General features: G+C 33.3%; 1 protein-coding gene across 1 annotated transcript; it reads right to left on the bottom strand.

Annotated features, from left to right (window-relative positions):
- On the bottom strand, positions 1–9,238 carry LOC126713941 (nuclear matrix constituent protein 1). Its single transcript, XM_050413905.1, has 8 exons — positions 8,574–9,238; positions 6,212–6,421; positions 5,350–5,603; positions 4,805–5,075; positions 4,643–4,726; positions 1,992–4,108; positions 1,136–1,304; positions 1–624 (listed from the first exon to the last, which is right to left on the bottom strand). The coding sequence occupies exons 1-8, from the start codon at positions 8,796–8,798 to the stop codon at positions 385–387; spliced, it is 3,570 nt and encodes a 1,189-aa protein (XP_050269862.1). The 5' UTR covers positions 8,799–9,238; the 3' UTR covers positions 1–384.
- Between the last annotated feature and the right edge of the window lie 10,659 nt (positions 9,239–19,897).

The raw sequence follows: 19,897 nt of genomic DNA, 5'->3' as shown, positions 1-19,897 counted from the left end.
TTGAGACCACTGGGTTCAAACAATCATTCCAGAGCTAAATGAAGAGATACAAAGCATTTGATACAAACAATTGGTAAGGGTGGCAGCTGAGAGTCCAGTGTTAAATCTGCACTGGGTTACTACTAATCAAAATATCTAGGTTTGTCATTAAAAAAATAAAACACCCCCCATACTCTTAATCCTAAAAATAAAAATCAAAGAGGGCAGAGAAAAACTCATTCCCTGACCTGAATACTTCTGAATACTTCCAGGGCTTCTAACTACATTTGAATTGTTAATTCACACTACTACACATCAGGAAACTCCTACCAGCATATCTAAAAAGGTAGATGCAGTAGAGGCCATCCAAAGCGACCACTATATGGCAAACAGCATTGAGCATCATTATGTTGTGAAGAATGTCCAGAGCTTCTTTCCTATTGAGACTTCACCAGGATGTTCAGAGTCTTCTTCATCCTCTTCATCTTCCCCATCCACATTAGCATCTTCACCATGGGACCTGTACTCATCTACATCACCGTACTCTTCTGGAGTCTCATTCACCTCTTCACTCATGATCGTGTTCTCAACCAAATTGCTTGTAATATCGGCAATGCCAACCTGAGAGTCTGCAACTCTCTTGGACTGTGTCACAAAATTTATAAACATCTAGTCAGAGAAATCAGTTCAGAAAAATTTCAGGAGCCATCAGCAACTGGAGGACTGCTCAAATGAGTGTTCCATAATCAGTTACAACAAGGATGGCTATAACAGTTGTACTTTGGCAAAATAGTAACAGCTTAGTCAAATAAAACAGCAAACACATGCACATCACAAATTAAAATCATTAAGAAATGTATATTCTTTAATCTTCATTAAATAATTCTTACATTCTCCGAAAATCAGAAACACACACATACAGAGGTAGAGAAAAGCTTTTAAACTTTAGCTTTGAAATTTATGTTATTTTAAGTCCTAGTAGAAATCAAAATAAAACCCTAAATTTTCAATAAAAAAATGGAATTCTACAAAGAAATTGATTTGAACAAGGAGAAAAAAGGACCAAAAACAAGATCGCACACGTATGTGCAGATACAGTATTACAAAAAATCAAATGGGATATAGAAGAAACCCAAATTCTTTATAATTCCCTTACCCGCAAAAAGTGAGAGCTTCCACCATTCTCACTTGCAGCTCCAGTCGAAAGTGCAGGAGCAGCTTTGGAGTGAAGAATTTTCTCACCTGTTGCTCTAACAACATCTGTCTCTTCCTTGTTTTCTTTGCCAAGTTCAGGCATGGCTCTGGCAGCTGTGACAGTAGCTTTACTGAAAGGCATTATGGTAAAGTCGGTAGTTAGTTGCTTGACATGCCACAGATGAACAAGGCATCTTCCTACATCAATTAATTGTAATATATTTTTTCTTCCTTTTTTGGGTTATGTCTCTAAAATTTAAAACTCTCATCTTTATTTCCCCCCGCTTAACTTCCAAAACTTTGAATACGCAGCCTCCAATAGCCTAGATGGTCTACAAAACCAAATAATCCCACAAAAAAGAGCGTCCCTCCCTTCTTCCTTTTTTGGGATGGAAATAGACAACAGTTTTCAAAATTAGAGAAATGTTATGTCCACAACATTTTTACAACAAATCTTAAATGGCAAATTGTCATTGGCTGTTATGGGTGAACAAAAAAGTTATTTAAGTTGTGGATTTAAATTAGGACCAATAACAACTTCCACCTATGATTTGTTGTGAAAGTATTGTGAAAATGTTGTAAACATAGCACTCCTCTCAAAATTATTATCTAGTTGTGAGTTCAATAAACAATATTCAGCAGTCTAAAAATAATTTATTAATTTACACCACCTTCAACTGAACAAAGTTTTTTTCCTTTGGGAAAATATGTGTAACTATGCATAGCATGGCACATGCCCCCCCCCCCCCCCCCCCCCTTTCTTCTCTTTCTTAAAGCAAGTTATTACCATTACTTAAGTCATGGATGTAGGAACTTACGTTTTGGGTCTCCGGAGATTATATCGTTTTTCACCAGGTGCTAGCACAGCTGTAGTAATTTTCTGCCGCCTTGTCCTGCGTTGGCCTGCCACAATACTATCAGAACGTCCTTCACTATCATCACCATCATGCTCACTACCCATGTTTTGAGATGTTTGAGCATGGTTCCGCTTCCGTCCATTTCTTGGTAGTCTTTGACCACCTAGACTAGAATCATCACGACTTTCAGCATTATCATAGGCAGAATCCTCAGCATTCCCATTTGGATAATCTTTCTCATTTTCTTCTAAAGCTTCCCCAAGTATAGCCTTTGCATCTTTGACAACTGCCTTCACAGAGCGCGTCCTATAAACTCTAGGCCTCCCTCTTCTGCGAGGTTTGTGCTGATCACCATTCAAATCAGATGGCTGGGAATCATCAGCAACTTCAGGTGCCTTACTGTTGATGTTGCTTTGATCATCAGCTGATGGATCTTGGCTGACTTCTATCTCTCTGATGCTGTTGTCAGATTGGATTCTCTGGACATCAAAAGAATCAGTTGCAACACCAAGAGATATCTCTGCCTGATTTTCGGTGCTAGATACTCTCTTGGAAGGTTCTTCCATATCAACGTTCTGGCAAGACAAATGTGCCTCCAAATTTTGAACAGCAGTAGACTCAATATTCTTGATCGGGGAAAATTTGAAAATCTTGGTGGTGCATTTGCGTAGCCAAGATATGGTTCCACCAGAAACTGGAGATCTTAAGCCAACTCCAACAGGAGATATCTCACTGTTTTGATTCTCAGAAGCAGCAACATTTCCATGACCACCTTCATTGGTGTGAATATCATCAAGTCTTGACAGAGGAATAACCTCTTCATTCTCAATTTCAGCTAAAGACTGCAGATCAGAAAGCTCATACTCAGAGATAATTTGAGCACAGTTCTCGCAACCCTTGAGTTTTTCAACAAATGAAATGAAGCGTCGTCTCTCGTTAACAAATTGGTCCCGCTGGTCTTTCAACTTCCTCCTGAGGTCATCAAGCACATCGATGTCTTTTCTCATTTCCACTTGATGCCTTTCAAGATGCTTTCTATTTTCATCAGCTTCTTGTCTTTCTTTTTCTATTTTAGCTCTTTGAAGCTTTATTCCTTCCATTTCTCTTCTAGCTACTTCTCTTAAGTAATTAATATTTTCTAATTCTCTTTCTCTTTCTTCCTGAAATAACCTCTCCCTCTCACGCAAATCTTTTTCCTTGTACTCTAACTGGTTCTGCAAATCAGTCTCAAGTTCTCTTTTTCGCAACTCAAAATCATGAAGCATTTGGCTTCTATCACTATCAGCTTTTTCAGCAATCGCTAACTTATCATGCTCCATTTGAGCTGTAAAAGATTCTTTGGAAAATTTAAGATCTTCTAGCTCCCTTTGTATGTACTCCTGTGTTGCCAACTTCTCATTTTTTAGCTTTTCTTCTTCAGAGTGTTTCAGTTTTTCCATTTCTTCCTTCTGATCAGTCAATTTTTTCAGATCTTTCTCAATCTCAGCTCTTTTCTCATCCAGCTCTTCCCACTCTCTCTCAAAACTCTCCTTTTGTAACTTCAGATCTTCAGCTTCCTTAAGAATAAGTTCTTTCTGAAGCCGGCAGTTTTCTATTTCCTGTTTTAATTCTGACTGCAAACGAACAAATTCCAGCCTCTCTTCTTCACTTACTTTAAGCTGATCCTTCTCTTCAGCTATCTTCAATAGCTCTTCATCATTGTGAGCCCTTATCTTCTCAACTTCATCCTTAAGACTAAGCAAATCTTCTTTATCAGAAAGCATTTGCTTCTTCTCATTCTCCAAATTCTTTTCCTCAGACCTCAAGGACTTTTCCCTTTCCTTCAGATCTTTCAATTTTAATTCATGATCCTTCTCTTTCTCCCTAAGCTTCTCCCATCTCTTTTCTAAAGTCTGCTCTCTCTTTGCTACTTTCTGCTCCATGTGATTAATTTCAGCCTCCCTCTTCTCCACTTCAACAACCTTGTTTTTCAGATCATCATCCACAGATTTTCTCTTTTGATCGATTTCCAAATCAAATTCACTCTTCTTTGCATCTAGAATAGCATTATGTTCATCAAGAAGCTTTTGAATCTCAGTCTGTGGATGTTGCACAAAACAAACCAAAATAAAAATATCAGGGGCACAATTTTGAATGATTGCAATAAAATTCCAATTTGGTGTAGCAAAAGTATAATGTTTGGTAGACTATTTTCCTGATGCTGCAGAACTATTATTTAAAATTTTTTCCTTGTAATAAGTGCATTAAAACAAAGAAATCAGGGTCTGGGAAAAAAGAAAAGAAAAGAAATATATCTAGAACTAGGGAAAAAAACAAAAAACTCCCCCCACCTCCCCCAACAAAAAAATGTATCACCTCAGAGAATTTCCTTTAAACAAAACAAGAGCAAAGGCACCTCCTTGATATAGCATACTTTCTCCAATTACCGGACCAGTTTCACCCCAAAACTACAGATTATACTGGTGCAAACACAAACTAGATAGAGCATGCAAATAACAAGACACCCGCTAATTAAATGCCAAATGAAGATGACCAACGTAATAAATACACTAAACATGAGAAATCTTTCTCAAAAGAATCTTCTATTAAAAGAATAAGGTACAAGAACTCACCCTTTCTCTAGCATTGAGCTTTTCTTCTAATGCAAGTAACTCTTTCTCTTTCGTCTCTAAGTTTAATCTCACAACATCAAATTCCTGCCCAAAGTAAACTGACATATTAATACATAAATCAATTAAAATTTTAACAATGGCTCGGCATGGTGAAATACTTGCCTTCTCTTTTAAAGTAAGATTTGCAAGCCTACTGCTTATATCTTCTTCTTTCTTTTGCAAACTGATGTTAGTTGCTTCAATCTTCTTTTGTGCCTCTTCAAGGTCCTTTTCTTTCTGCTTGAAAATCCTATCATTCTCATTTGCCCTCTCCTCTCTTTGGTTAAGGATTCTTTGACCCTTAGCTAACCTATCCTCTCCCTCTTGCAACTTTCTTTCCCATTCTCGCAAGTCCTCTCTTTGCTTAGAAAAAGTAGAGTCATAACCTTCTCGCCTGCCAAAAAGAGGAAATGACTTAATTTTTTTTTGATAATTAAGAAAGAAGTATATTCAAGAAACTACCTCATGAAAACAAAAGGCAGAACAAAGATTACAGAGAAAGAAACAAACAGAAAAGAAAAGAAACACGAAAACAAACAGAAAACAACAAAGAGCTAATTACAAAGGAGATAACTAAGAAACAAAGGGAGAGAATCACTAGAAACTGAAAACCCACTCAAGAGCCAATAGATCCAAGAACAAGCAAAGGTCAAAAGCATAAAGCATACTCGGAGACAAAGGATAAGCGATCCCTTCGAAGTACAGCTTCTCGAGCCTCCAAATCCTGTGATTTTCTCTCAATTTCTGAACTTTTTCTGCTCACCTCAGCAAGCTTAGCATCAGCAGCACGCAACTTTGCCTCTACCTCAAAAGATTTCTCCTCAATGCTAGTGACTAAAGCACTTGCTTCAGCCAACTTAGAATCAGCAGTGAACTTGATTTCGGCATTTTCTGAACGCATGTCACGCAAAGCCTTCTCCAGCTGGGAAAAAAAAATCTCCAAACATTAGGAAACATCACTTTGTATTTTGTTTTCTAGCTAATAAAATTTAATTGCATCATGACCAACAACCTCTGAGCTTTAAACTTAGCATTTTAGATAAAAAGCTGGGTTCAGGATACATATTGCTTTGTCAACAAGAAATTATATTTAAAGAATTAAAAATGTATTTTTAGCATAAAACTATCTGCTAAGTGATGATATGGCTGGATAAAAAATAAACTATTCATGCTTATACCATTAAAACTATGAGTATAAAATGTAACAGATAATGCTTATTGTTTCACAAAACAGGAGCAAGACAAACCAAATGAGATGCTTCTTGTTTTTAAATATTTTTTTTTAGTAATGACCAGATTTAACAAGAGAGAGAGAAATAAAAAGCAGAATATCCTTATAAAGACCTGAAGAAAATATTTGGGGATTGGATTTTTACTTATGAAGAGGGGAGGTGAGTAGTAATCCATATTGATAGGTAGCAATATGGCATCTCTTGAAGAAAAAAAAAATTCCAGTTATTTAGTGATGATATTGATAGGTAGCAATGATAAGAAATTTATCTATTAGAGGGAGAAAAAAAAAGAACATACATCAAGCACACACTCCTTCTCCACTCCTAAGGCCTTTCTCAAATTTTCTTCTCGATTCTCAACTTCAGATATTGCAATTAAATGGGAAGATTGCTCTTGTTTAAGGGCATCTTTTGCTTCTGCCAAGGCTTGCCTAAGTTCTTCATACTTAGAAGTCCAATCCTTTTTCTCAATCAAGAGAAGCCCCATATTATACTGGTATTCAAAAAGCTGTCCAAAACATCAAAAATAAATAAATAAATAACGTAAGAGTAAAGCATTATATTTATTGTAACAAATGAAACGTTAAAGACAATATAACTGATAATTTGCAAAATAAAACAATAAAAAAAACTACAGTGACATAATCATTAATAGGCAAGTGATTAGGAAGGTCATAATGGTATTTGGTAATGAATATGGATTGCTAACAATCAACTCAAATACACTTTAATCCCAACAAAAGTACAGTGGCTCTGTGAATCATCACAAACTTTGAGGGAGCCCAAATGTATTCACAAGAATTGCTGACAATGTAGTGAATATTTGATACTGTACCCTAAAACAACAAAGCTTTATGTAAGAACAGGAAGAGAGGGAGGAGTGAGAGGGTGAGAGTGCAACTGGCAAAAAAATTGTTTGGTTCAAAACATCTCGACCACCTACCAGCCTAAATATGTTTATAAATAGGGTGTCCAGACAGTTTAGAGGGTAGATGCAGAAGCTCCAGATGTAGAATTAAAACACCAACTTCACATAATCTTCAACTTTTTGGTCAAGCGCACATTTGGTACGGTGTAATTTTTGGAGCAATAAATGATGTACTACTTAAAATGGGGTATTTAAAAGAAGTTGTACTTTATAAAGCTGTATTATAAAGAAGCGCAGTTTTTAACCACCCTCCCAAATGGGTACTAACTGTGAACCCAAAAAATAAAAATAAAAAAAGCTTGGCCACAAAAAAGTCATAAAAGCGTTCTAATGTGGCTATTGTTCAAATTCCTAATGTGAGTACCTAATCCACCACCATATGAGGCAAATCATATATCCTACATAATATCCAGGTATTAATATGATGGCAATGACATAGATACTGTACAAAGGTGTGCTTAGCCAATGCAGTAGATCTATAGGACACATTCATTAAAAAGTAGATCATATCGGACACACTTACTTTACTATGCAAGAAGTTATTTCTTCAACTACGCCAGTGTTATGATCAATACACACACACACACACACAAATAGCTGTATTCTTTTTCTTTCATTGTTTTTTTAAAAAAAGTTCATTAATTCCAAATTTCATGTAAAATTTATTTTCAGTTTCAAAGCTTTCATTTTTGAACAGTGCAGCATTTACCAGTTCTGGATCATCTTAAACCCAACCAGTATTGGCGAACCCAGCAACAACATAAACTACAGTAGCATTAACGACTTTAAGAGAACAGTGGATTATAAGTCCAAATCTTCAGTCATCCAGATTGTGAGCTCATAAATTTTTTTTTTTTTTTTTAACATTGAAAATAACTCATAATTTTTTTTGCTTCAAAGACCATATAGAATATGTGGTAATTACACACCTTAGGACCCATGATACAGAGAATACAAAAGAATTGGTTGCACAGCACAAACAAGGCTAATAAATGGTAATGCCTCTATCGCATAATACAACAGGGACAGGCTCATAAAAAAACCCATAAATATTGCTTAATCAAGACCTTGAAGCAAAAATGCAATTTTTAATTTCAAAACTTTTTATTTTATTTCCAACCAGTTACATTTAACATCAAGTTCAAAGTGCGAGACTCTTCTGTTTACTCTCGACAGTAAGTTTCACACAAGTAAACCATGTAAAGGGCTAAAGGCAAAGAACAATACCCATTTCCTACTTTTTTTCTAGTCTCTCACTGTGTAACTGTCACTCCTCCTATTTGGCCCCAAGACTTCACTTTTCCCTACCTTTCAAGCCCACATTCTTACTGTACAGCCTTTGCGCACACACACAAAAAACCATAAACACAGAAACAAGATAACATACTTGGGACCTAAAAGGGTAAAAATTTTCATAAATTGGGCAATCTCGGTCACAAACAACTACCACACACACTGATAAATCACAGTATAACCGTTAAAAACAGTTTTAACTCAACAAGACCTTGATAAAGAAACTGTCTTTTTGTACCAAAATATAACTTAAAAAGACTCAAATCATAATAACAACAATCCAAATTCCATAAACACCCAATTAAGCAAAAGTTTTTTTTTTTTTTGTTTTTTTTTGAAAACCCAATTAAGCAAAAAAGTTAAAAGCAACAAAAACCTACCAAAAATAGCACAGGCACAAGCACAAAAACACCGAGAAAAAAATTGAACCTCCACAAACCTCAATTTCAAGCTTGGAAACCTTCTCGGCCAATAATTCAGGGTCTCCGGCAGCGTCAACCAAGATATTTCCCCCATTCTCCAAATTCGGCGTCGTTTCGACAAAAGCAACAGTCTTTCCTTTCCCAGCGTCAACAGAATTCGGATTCTGACCCGACCCGAGAACAGACTTCCGGGGCGTGAGAGAAGACCAACCCGACCACGCCTTCTTCTGTGGCGTAAACATCACGGTAGCAAATTCTTTCCACTATTAAACCCTCACCAATTCCCCGAATTACAGATCCTCATATCAAACTTCAACAACAACAACAACAAAAAACGAAACCCTAATTGAAACAGAAACGAACTAGATCACCGTTCTTTTTTTGAATTCCAAGCCTTGAAAACGACGTCGTAGCGAAACCAACACTCAATTTCTTTTTCTTTTCTCTCTCTCTCTCTCTCTCTCTCTCTCTATCTATCTATAACTGACTCTCTCTCTCTTTCTCTCTCACTTTCTGAATTGTTTTGGTGTGGTGGGAGAGAGTGTAATAACTAATAACAGTAACCCTAGGGTACGGGCGGACGTGAACGGAAATCCCAAATTCCGGCGAATTGTGGATTTCAAATCCGATAACGTCTCTCCAAATCCAAACACTTTTTTTTTCACTCTTTTTTTTGAGCCAACCTTTTGTGATGATGACTATAACGTTCTTTTATTTTTTATTTATTTATTTATTAATTATTAATGGGTCCGACAGGACTTGCCTATGTTTAAATTACTATACTGGCCTTTGGATGTTTATATTGGGAGTGGTTTTTGGAGGGCTAGTTTGGGGATTTTGAGGGGTGGCTTTTTTTGGTTTGGAACGTGGGGGTTTTGGTTGGATGACGAAAATGGCCTCGTTTGGTAAAGGCGGTTGTGAGAGAGGAAGAGTAAATTTGGGGGGTGAGTAGGGGTAGAAGAGTAAATGGGGTGGAGTTAATGGGAGTTCCCGAGAATATAACCTATGTGGAAACTGGAAATGCCACGGTGTTAAGGAGCTGTTTAAAGTTGGGATGGAGCCTTTTTTTTTTTTTTTTTTTTTTAATTTAATTTAATTATTGATGTGAGGATGGAGGCGATTTGGTCTTGAAGATAAGCATCTTTTGTCCCGTGTGGCTTCGTGGCCCATCATTATAGACTAAACTCTCTCTCTCTCTCTCTCTCTCTCTCTAAAAAGTGAGAGCTTGAAGTTGAAGTTGAAGTTGAAGTGTAGTGTAGGCAACTTGGGGTACCAAAGGGAGCCGATTTGATCATGGGTTAAATTCTTGGACCTCATATGGGTTAAACTGTGGGACATGAGATTGTGGAGTGGAGGGTCCACAATGTTTTTATTCGTGATGTACTTTCAGGAGAAAGGAATGATTTTTGTGAGAAAAAAAATAGATGGCGGTAGTTCTAGATGATGAATTTTGGTCATTTTTATTTATTTCTTGAATCGTGATTCATTATCTGCTTCAACTTGAGTCATGCTTGTCGACAATTTCAAAAGTTGACGGGGTTGGTGTTCTTAACACAAAAAAAAATGATGATTATATTATTTTCATGTTTTGATTGCATCTTTTTTTATTTTAATTGTTTGAACATTCCCGCAGCCTCTTTAACTCGTTTAGAAGTTTCTATCTATTTTAGTGTAAATTTTTTTTTTTTTTTACACAACTATTTTTTAAAAATATCAGCATCATATTATCCATTTTACATGGCATTTTGTTAAAATATTGTTCTTCAAAAATTATTTCATTAAAATTTTATTTCATTATCAATTTTTTATTACTCTCAAATTGTCTCTCTCTCTTTATCTTTAAATGAATAAAAAAAGTATTAAATTTTTTTTAAGTATTAAAAAATAGATTTGCATGTGAATAATAATCATGTATGTTTACAAGATTACTGCAGCATCAATCTAAATTTACACAAGCTTAGATTGATTGATGTAGTTAATTTTTGGAGATGGATTTGCAAAATTTATCCCTTTTGCTATTATACATCAGCTATTATAAGTGTTCTAACCCAAAAATAAAAGGTTAAATCAAACTTTATAATCTCAAATGTAAAAAATTAAATCTTAAAGTTTCAGATAATTAAAAATTAAACCTTAAAATTTTAAAATCATATTAATTTAGATTTTAGACCATGGACTTTCTTTTAGAGAACATCTATGGACTTTTTGAGGTTGATTTTTGGATTTGATTAAAAGAATTAGGGAACTGATTTTTTATTTTTATTGAGAAACAAACACATAAGTACAGAATTACACATGAGGAGAGAATATATATATATAGTTTCACTTAAAACTTTATATTTTGAGTAATGTTCTAGTTAAATTTTACAACATTTTTACAAACTGTTAAAATGGTAAATTCTTACTCATTCTCGTATGGGTCCACTGCTTACATCACTTTTTTACTTATTAATAATCACTTATCACATCAACAGCTTGTAAAAAAATTTGTAACTCTAGCATTTTCTTTATATTTTATAAGTTAAACAAGTTTTGCTTAAAACTTTTGGAATATAGAGTTTAAAAATATTTATGAGACAAGGCAAAGCACTGAGATGCAGGGGCGGTGGCACATAGGCCTCAGGGCTTGGAAAAAATATTATATTTTTTTATTAGTTCAAAATATCTTTAAAAATGTTATTGCACACTCTGATCACAGATCAATCTAGTCCAAAACCAAACAAAAACACACTTTAGTGCATCCCAAAATTTTTAGTTATAGAGTTAGTGATTCAAGAAAAAAAAAAAGTAAAGTCAGGGATGTTCCATCTTTTTATTGGTTAAGTTGGTTAAGTAGATAATTAGTGTATTATTTATGTATGAATGAGTGTGTTAATACAATGCTAATGAGTTGAGTTTGTCAATTAGTTCAAAATATTTCTATAAAAACAAAGACAAATGCATAAAAATAAAAATTTTATATAAATTTAACAAAATAAAATGGTCACACCTACCCATATTGAAAATAGATAATAACAATTGATAATGAACTACCACGTAACAATTTTAAAATATGAAAACTTGTAAAAAGAAATTGTAAAACTTTATGTATTTTTTTTTTCTTATTAATAACTCAATATATTTTAGTTCTTTTTTTTATTAAAATTTTATTTACTTTAAATTTCTTAATGTCCCTTCTGAAATATATTCCTGGAGTCACCACCGATGAGATGAAATGAGAATTATACAAGTATTTCCATCATTTTTATTGGTGGTGCATTGTGAAGTCTAAGTTCACTGGAATTGGTTAATAATTACTAGACTTTGGACTTTGGGTCCTTTAATGATACACGTGTTTGCGGAGTTGTTGCAACGTTTTTCTCTGATGTTTATATGTTATTTTTTTTTTTTTTTTTTGATGGGGATGTTTATATGTTATTTGATTCAGCTTATGATGTTTATTCAATTGTCTTTTTTTGGCGTCTTTGAATTTTGAAAGCATCTAAAGAACGCTTATAGTAGTCTAATCAATTTTTTTCTAAGCCATCACTTTCGGTAGTTCTGATAAAGAATTTGACAAGTTTGTGAAAATATCGCGAGTAGATTAGGAATGTTCAATGTTGCAATTATGTGACCCTATTGTTTTTGAATGGACAATTTTTATTTGAAATTAGTTATACCAATCATTTACCACCGTGTCCTTTGGTGCAATAGTCACTCCACAAGTATAAATGTTTCAAAGGGTGTGGGAGGTAAGGGTCGGAGTTTAAGTCTCTACGAGGGAGTTTCGCACGCATATACACTTAGATTAGGTTAGAGTAGAATTTTTATCTTGTTAAAAAAAAAAAAAAAAATTTATACAACCTAGCCATTTCACCTCAAAGATAAAACTAACTAAAAAAAAACATAATAATTCTTAAAAGATCTTTTTAAAAAAAAAAACTAATTCTTAAAGGATCATGATGGTATGTAAGATGTCATTACATTTTCCTTTTTTTATTGTCTTTGGACTAAGGCCTTTATTATTATTATTTTTATTATTATTATTATTATTATATATTTGGTGTTATTTTTAACAACAACAACACCAAATTTTAAAGGTAAAAAGGTTGGTGTTATTTTTAACCTGGTCATTTACATTATAAAACTTATATTAATTTTGACCTTACATGTTTGATTATATCTTCTTATTTACACATTGTCAACCATTTATATTAGTAATATGATAGTTTTTTTTTTTTGTTTTTTTTAGAAACTATTAATATAATAGTTAAGTGTTAGATAATTGGTGTCTATAAAGATACATCACCAATATAACGCATGGTGTTATTTTTAACAACAACAACACCAAATTTTAAAGGTAAAAAGGTTGGTGTTATTTTTAACCTGGTCATTTACATTATAAAACTTATATTAATTTTGACCTTACATGTTTGATTATATCTTCTTATTTACACATTGTCAACCATTTATATTAGTAATATGATACTCTCTTTTTTTTTTTTTTTTAGAAACTATTAATATAATAGTTAAGTGTTAGATAATTGGTGTCTATAAAGATACATCACCAATATAACGCACTTTATGAATAGTCTAAAGCACTTTTATGATTAAGCTTTTTATTTTTTTGATTAAGCTGAAGATAGAGTTAGACGGATAGGATGAATAAAGAATATAAGGTTAAGGAGAAATTACACTTTTTTCATAATAAACTATACCACATTTTATACTCTGCCCCCTAAACTATCAAAACATAAGATCAACCCCCCAAATTGAAAAGTTTGTAACACTTAAGTCTTTTCTGTATGTTTTGTTGTTAAATCTAACAAAATTTAGTATTAAAAACCCAATTAACCCATCTCTCCAAAATACCAAAGCAAAGCAATAAATTGGTCTTTTAATACTTAATTCTGTTATACTAAACACCAAAATAGAAGGCAGAAACATTGAAATAGAATTATAACGTTATGGGTCAATTATGCATTTCAATAGTTCAGAAAGCAAAATGTAAAATGAAGTATAGTCTATGCATCTATGGTCGAAAGGCTTAATTTCTTCTTAATCTTGCCTTCTTTATTTATCTCATCCATCCGACCCTACCTTTAGCATACTAATAAAAGTGATTTCTAGATTGAAAAGCACTTTAAGTCAAAAATTAGGTGTTTGGCCACCCAAAAGTACTTTAAGGAACGTTTAACTTGAAAACAACTTTAAGATTAAAACTAAATTTTATTTTAATAATTAAAAAAACTCTACAATTTATTGTTTATTATTATAAATTCATAACTTAAAGCACTATTTACTGTAATTTGCCAATTTCTAAAATAGGCTAAAATGTTTTAATTAAAACTTTATACCACAAACCTTTTTCAACTAAAACCATGCAATTAAAGCTATCTTAAAGAAGTGAAAAACAAACATAAAGACGGTTCAGGACAAAATGTTCACGCCACATGGCTTTATTTCATTGGCAACTCGCACCACATCAATATTATCATGGATTTTGGATAAATCTATTTCAAAGCACAAAAAAAGCCCATATTTACACAAAACAATGCCAAAGCCCATGGTCTAAAACCCATGGCAATATTACCTTATCAAAGCTCATGGTTCAAGCTCATGGCACATCATCTCATTTTCAGCTCATGATCCAAGCTCATAAGTCTCATCGGGAGAATTTTGGGAGTCATGGTTTGGAGGGCCAAGAAGTATGTTTATTAAAGCTCTAGCGGTTCAAAGTTGATAAAGGAAACGTATTGCTTGGCATGTTTTCCCCAATTCCCTGAACTCTAACAAGTCAGTGTGCAATAGATAACATCTAGTAAGCCTCTCATATCACATAACACTTAAAATGATAAAACTCCTTATTACTCTTTTATCTAAAACTTAATGTTGATCATATAATCTAAATTATATTATTTCATATAAATTATATTATTATTTTCATTTAAATCAATACCAAACACATACCTAAATCTTATTGGCTATCTCTATATAATATCTCATCCAACATTAAATGCTCTCCTTGCTCTCCAAGATTTGGTCACAACATAAAGAGATCATAATTAAACCTTCAAAACTTCATCAAAATCAACCAATGAGTCAACTACTTACCAAAATTATATTGTAATAAAACCATGGACTAAACATATAATTTTCCAAAAGAGGACACTTAGCCAAAAATACCAGCAATAGCTCCAACAACTAACACATGTCCAAAAGCGACATCATCAACCAATTAATTGTCAATACCAACAACTTGCTGCCATACCCAAAGAAGCAAATATCCTATAAATGATATCTTACCATTTTCAGCCAAACCATGAATTTAATGTTGAATACCTCCTCCAACAGATGACATCATACAGCTGACATCATCTAGCTATGTCAGGATAGCTACTATTGTGTAGCTGTCAACTGTAGTAGCTACTGTTGTCAGTTGCTACAGCTACTGCTCTACTGCTGTGTCAGATGCTGTACAGCTACAGAGTAGACTTAAATTTTAGACTTTCTTCTTTTGGCTAAAAACCAAAAACCCACTAAGGAGATCACTCATTTTGTTAAAAACCTTTCCTTATTTGTTAATTTTTCCCTTCAACTAAAATCTCATTTCTTGGCTTTATATAAAGAGGACCAAGCTATGCACATCACAAGACACCACTACTATCCATCCCTTTCTCACTCCCCTATTCTGAAATATCATCATCTTGCTACCCATATCTCTAACCATTTCCATGCTCCTGCATCTCTCTTAGATAACACCTATTACACACCACCACTACCCATTTCTCCCACACTCTCTTATTTTGAAATATCATCATCTTGCTGCCTATATCTCTAAACATCTCCTCCTCCATTTCTCTTACAAAATCTCTTCTCTTAGAAAAAACATAACCCATTATCATAACACAAATCAATCCAGCAGCTATAATCTCATGTAGTACTATATTTACCCTCAATATTTCTCATACTTTCATATATTTTACAAACACATTCCTCACAAACTATCCATACTTCTCATATATATATTTCTAATACATCTCACAAACACCTAATCTCACAAAACATACATATTTCTCACCAACTTCATACATCTTAAAAGATATCAAATACGCTTCCAAAAACATGTTACAAACGCCCTTCTCATGAAATGCATATATTTATAATACTAAAAGCTCTTCTTATGGAAGGCAATATCACTCATATTTCACCAAAAACTAAGAGAGCATTACATGAGGAAAATTATTTAAGTACATGATAAAGGGGATAAACTTAACCAACCTATGCACACAGCTGGACATATTTTCTCTCTCTCTTTCTCCAGTTGCACCTATTTTTCCCCTTCAATTGTGAAGTCGCCATAAAAGGACTCATGATATCATACTACACTGCTGGACTTACATTATCATGCTACTGGAATGTTGTCTACTAATGTTATATAGCTGAAGCCACAAACTATGAAGATAAGTCATTATATTTTTATCTCTAAAATTATACTATTGAGTATATTTTAATTCATTATCGTTGTACCACTGGACTCATATTATTATGCCGCTGGAATATATTAGCTCACTAATGCTATACGGTTGGAGCCACAAATCATACAAAGTGATGCTATACGGCTAGAGTTAGAAACATATAAAATAAGTCAATATTTCTCTATCTTCAAGATTACACCATTCAGTATATGTTAACTCATTATTGCATCGCTAGATGCAATGTATTTTGATATTTTCTCACTATTTGATAAACATGGATTCACTAATGCTTTAGTAATAAACATATGTATTAATAAATTGGATTCATCTCACTACCTGACATATATTAATTGGACATGAACTAGTATTGGATGTGTAATATTTGGACATAAACCATAACTAGATATGTATTATTTGGACATAAACCATAACTGGATATGTATTATTTGGACATAAACCATTGTTGGACATATATTACTTAGACATGAACCACTGCTGGATGTGTAATATTTGGACATAAACCACAACTGGATATGTATTATTTGGACATAGACCATTGCTGGACATACATTTTTATATTGAACATGAACTATATCACGGTTGGATATGAACTATTGGACATATGACAATTAATTAATCATTCTAATGGACATCATTTAACACATATAATAATAACGTTCAACTCACCATTTAATCAAATCTATTATGCTAAACATATTGTTTATTTATTTCAACCATTATCACGATTCTTAGACTTCGGGTTTTATCTATTTTGTAGCTTAAAAATGCATCAAAAGTCCTTGGTCTATGTGGCCTAATGTCGAGTTCTAAATTGAACTCCACAAAACAAATCCGGGCCTAGCAAAGTCACCCCCCCCCCCCCAACGGAAGACACATGTCTACACGCAAAAACGGCCCCCGACAAAGACTAACTGAGTTAAATTAGTTTCTCAGTTGCTAATGAAAGCTTGGAATATCCAAACTTCTCCTAGGCTGTAGAACTTTTTTGTCCCTTCTTATAGGTGCCTTTGTCCCTTAAGATAACAAGTTTATTTTTTAGCCATGGAGGATCTGACAAGCCACTGCAATGGATTGTCAAAAACAAACAAGGAAGGACCAACTTTCGATCTAGAGGAAGAGATGGCCACGCTGGAGTACATCATTGTTGCCAAGTTTTTCACAAGGTGAGCTCTGAACACTAAAGTTATTGCTAAGACTTCTAACCATTGTGGAGGTCAAAAAATGGTTTTAAAGTCAAAAATATGGGCAACCATATAGTCATTTTTACATTTGACAACAAACTCGAAATGGATACCATCCTTTCTAATGAACCCTAGAGTTTTGATAAACACCTTATGGTGTTGCAGCATTATGACAAAGACATGTCACCTGATGATTTGCTTTTCAACCTAACATCCTTTTAGGTGCAAGTTCACAGAATACCAATGAGATTCACGAACCAAAGGGTGGTGGAAGGAATTTGCAATACTATTGGTAATGTGATACGACCAACTTAGTCGGAGGAGGAGGGTGGGAGTTTTTTGAAGGTACGTATAAGTTCGAATATTACTCGGTCACTGAGTCGAGGAAGAATGGCGTCTATGGGGCAAGGAAAAGAACAATGGGTTTCATTTAAGTATGAACATCTTCCAAATCTCTGCTATTGGTGCGAATGTCTTACACATGACGATAGGGACTGTGAAATCTAGCTTGATAGTGAAGGTACTCTCGCCACTATAGACCAACAATTTGGGCCTTGGATACATGTGTAGACACTCAATTTTGCACCCATGATTTAATCCGGGAAGATGGTTGGAATGACCATATATATACCAAAAATTCATGATTGCATTACATGCATTAATTTGTTCATTGCATATCATAAAAATGATCTTGAGGTTCTAACGGTCACAATGGTATGCCCAATTTTCAAATCGAACCGTCGGATTGAAAGGTATCGCATGATCAAGTTTGTACGGTCAGCATGCATTGTGTTTAGATAGAATCAACCACACATGATTAATTTAAATTAATTTTGATTGGCTATACAATTAAAATTAATTAAATAATTTTGTGATTGGTTGTTAGTTAGTATCAAAAATAGGCTTGCTTGCATGGGAATAAAGGGGATAATTGGATAACAATAAAATTGGGGATAATCAAGACTTTTTAGAGAATTTATTTACAAGATAATCATTGCTGAAAAGACCTGAATTATCAAAAAAATAGTTTAATTTTTAGAATATGGATTAAAAACGCATCCAAGTGTAAGTCCCGACTAAAAAAACCTCAAAAAAAAAGTCCAAGATGGACCGAAACTCAAAAGCGGGACCAGCACCCAAAAGTGCCAACAAGTGCCAATTGGCACAAATTTAGGCTCTATTCCAAGGGCACTTGGATTGAACTAAAACACATCCTTTCTGATTTTTTAGAGATAAGGACGCGTCCTAGTTTGTATTCTGATCATTTAGCTAATTTTTTGAACATCCTAGCCTCTATAAATAGAGGTCGCATCTTAAGATTCAGCACACTTTTTCACGCTCTTTGATTTCCCCTCTTTCTGACTCCTCTTCTTTTATTTTCTCTCTTACGTTAAAGACGTTTTGAAGGCTCTGGCCTTAGGAATTTCTTTTTTGTAAGCAAAATATTTTAGGTTTCAAAGAAAATTGAATAAATTTCTTTGAACCCTAAAATATTCCTTCACTTAGAAGAGCACGCTCATACAAGATGTAGTTTTTCTTTTCCTTTTTCTGCTTTTTTTAATTCTACTTGATGATGCATGAATAGATTTAGGATGTTTTCTTTTATTTTTAATTTTTGATGTTGTTGCCAAGTATTGTTAAACTTTTCTTTAAAACATGTTCTTAATTCTTTTGTTGTTATAATTTTTCTTTTGAGTTTCAAAAATCTGTTAATTAATAAATCTTTTTAAAGCTAAAAAATAGATCTATATTTTCATTAAATACAGATTTGAATTTTTTTTACGCATCAAATAGATCTATATTTTCATTAAATATAGAACTAAATTTTTTTTACACATCAAAACTTATTTGTATTTTCATTAAATACAAATTTGAATTTTTTACACCTCAAAACTGATCTGTATTTTCATTAAATATAGATTTGATTTTTCCAAGAAAAATTTCCTTTGTCACAAAAATAGTAGATTTTGAAATTTAAAAGAGGAAGTCAAAAGTTGTAATGGTTTTTGTTTGATGCATGTAATGTAGATTTATTTCATGAGTGTAGTCCCTCCTTTTTTCTTTTTCTTTTTAAAGTCTTTTCTCATCTTATTCATAAAAAACAAATCTGATTTTTTTCTTCTTTACAAATCTAGACTTTCTTACTTACAAAACGGATCTGATTTTTTTACATATAAACCAAAATCTTTTTTTTTTTTTTTACTTTGTTCCAAAACAGATCTAATTTAAAAAAAAAAAAAAAAAAAAAAACAAAACTAATCTTTTATTCACCAGAAACAGATCTGATTTTTCTCTACAAAACTAATTTTTTTTACATATACAAAAACATATCTGGTTTCTTTTTAACGAATCAAATCAATCTTTTTATTTACAAAAATATATCTGAATTTTTTTCTAAAAGAAGAGGATGCATTCATAATGTAGATTTATGTGAGTTAGTTTTGGTTAAGTTTGTCATGTATACAACATATAATTCATATCATCCATAAAATGGTATATTGGTCATTAGAGTCTAGAAGACAAGACTTTGTCTAGGCAGAATGGGTGCCTAACACCTTCCCATTTCGTAACCTAGCCTCCGAACTTAGTTTCTTTTGGATAGGTAGACCTATGCTTTGTCTTTCTTTTTATTTTTGGGTAGATTGTAACTAGGACAAAAAACCATGTATTCTTTTGGGTAGA

Source organism: Quercus robur, chromosome 2 (assembly GCF_932294415.1).
Source record: "Quercus robur chromosome 2, dhQueRobu3.1, whole genome shotgun sequence".
In the NCBI taxonomy this organism is placed as follows: Eukaryota; Viridiplantae; Streptophyta; class Magnoliopsida; order Fagales; family Fagaceae; genus Quercus; species Quercus robur.
Note: the sequence above shows the minus strand (reverse complement) of the source record. Positions and strands in the feature narration are given on the sequence as shown.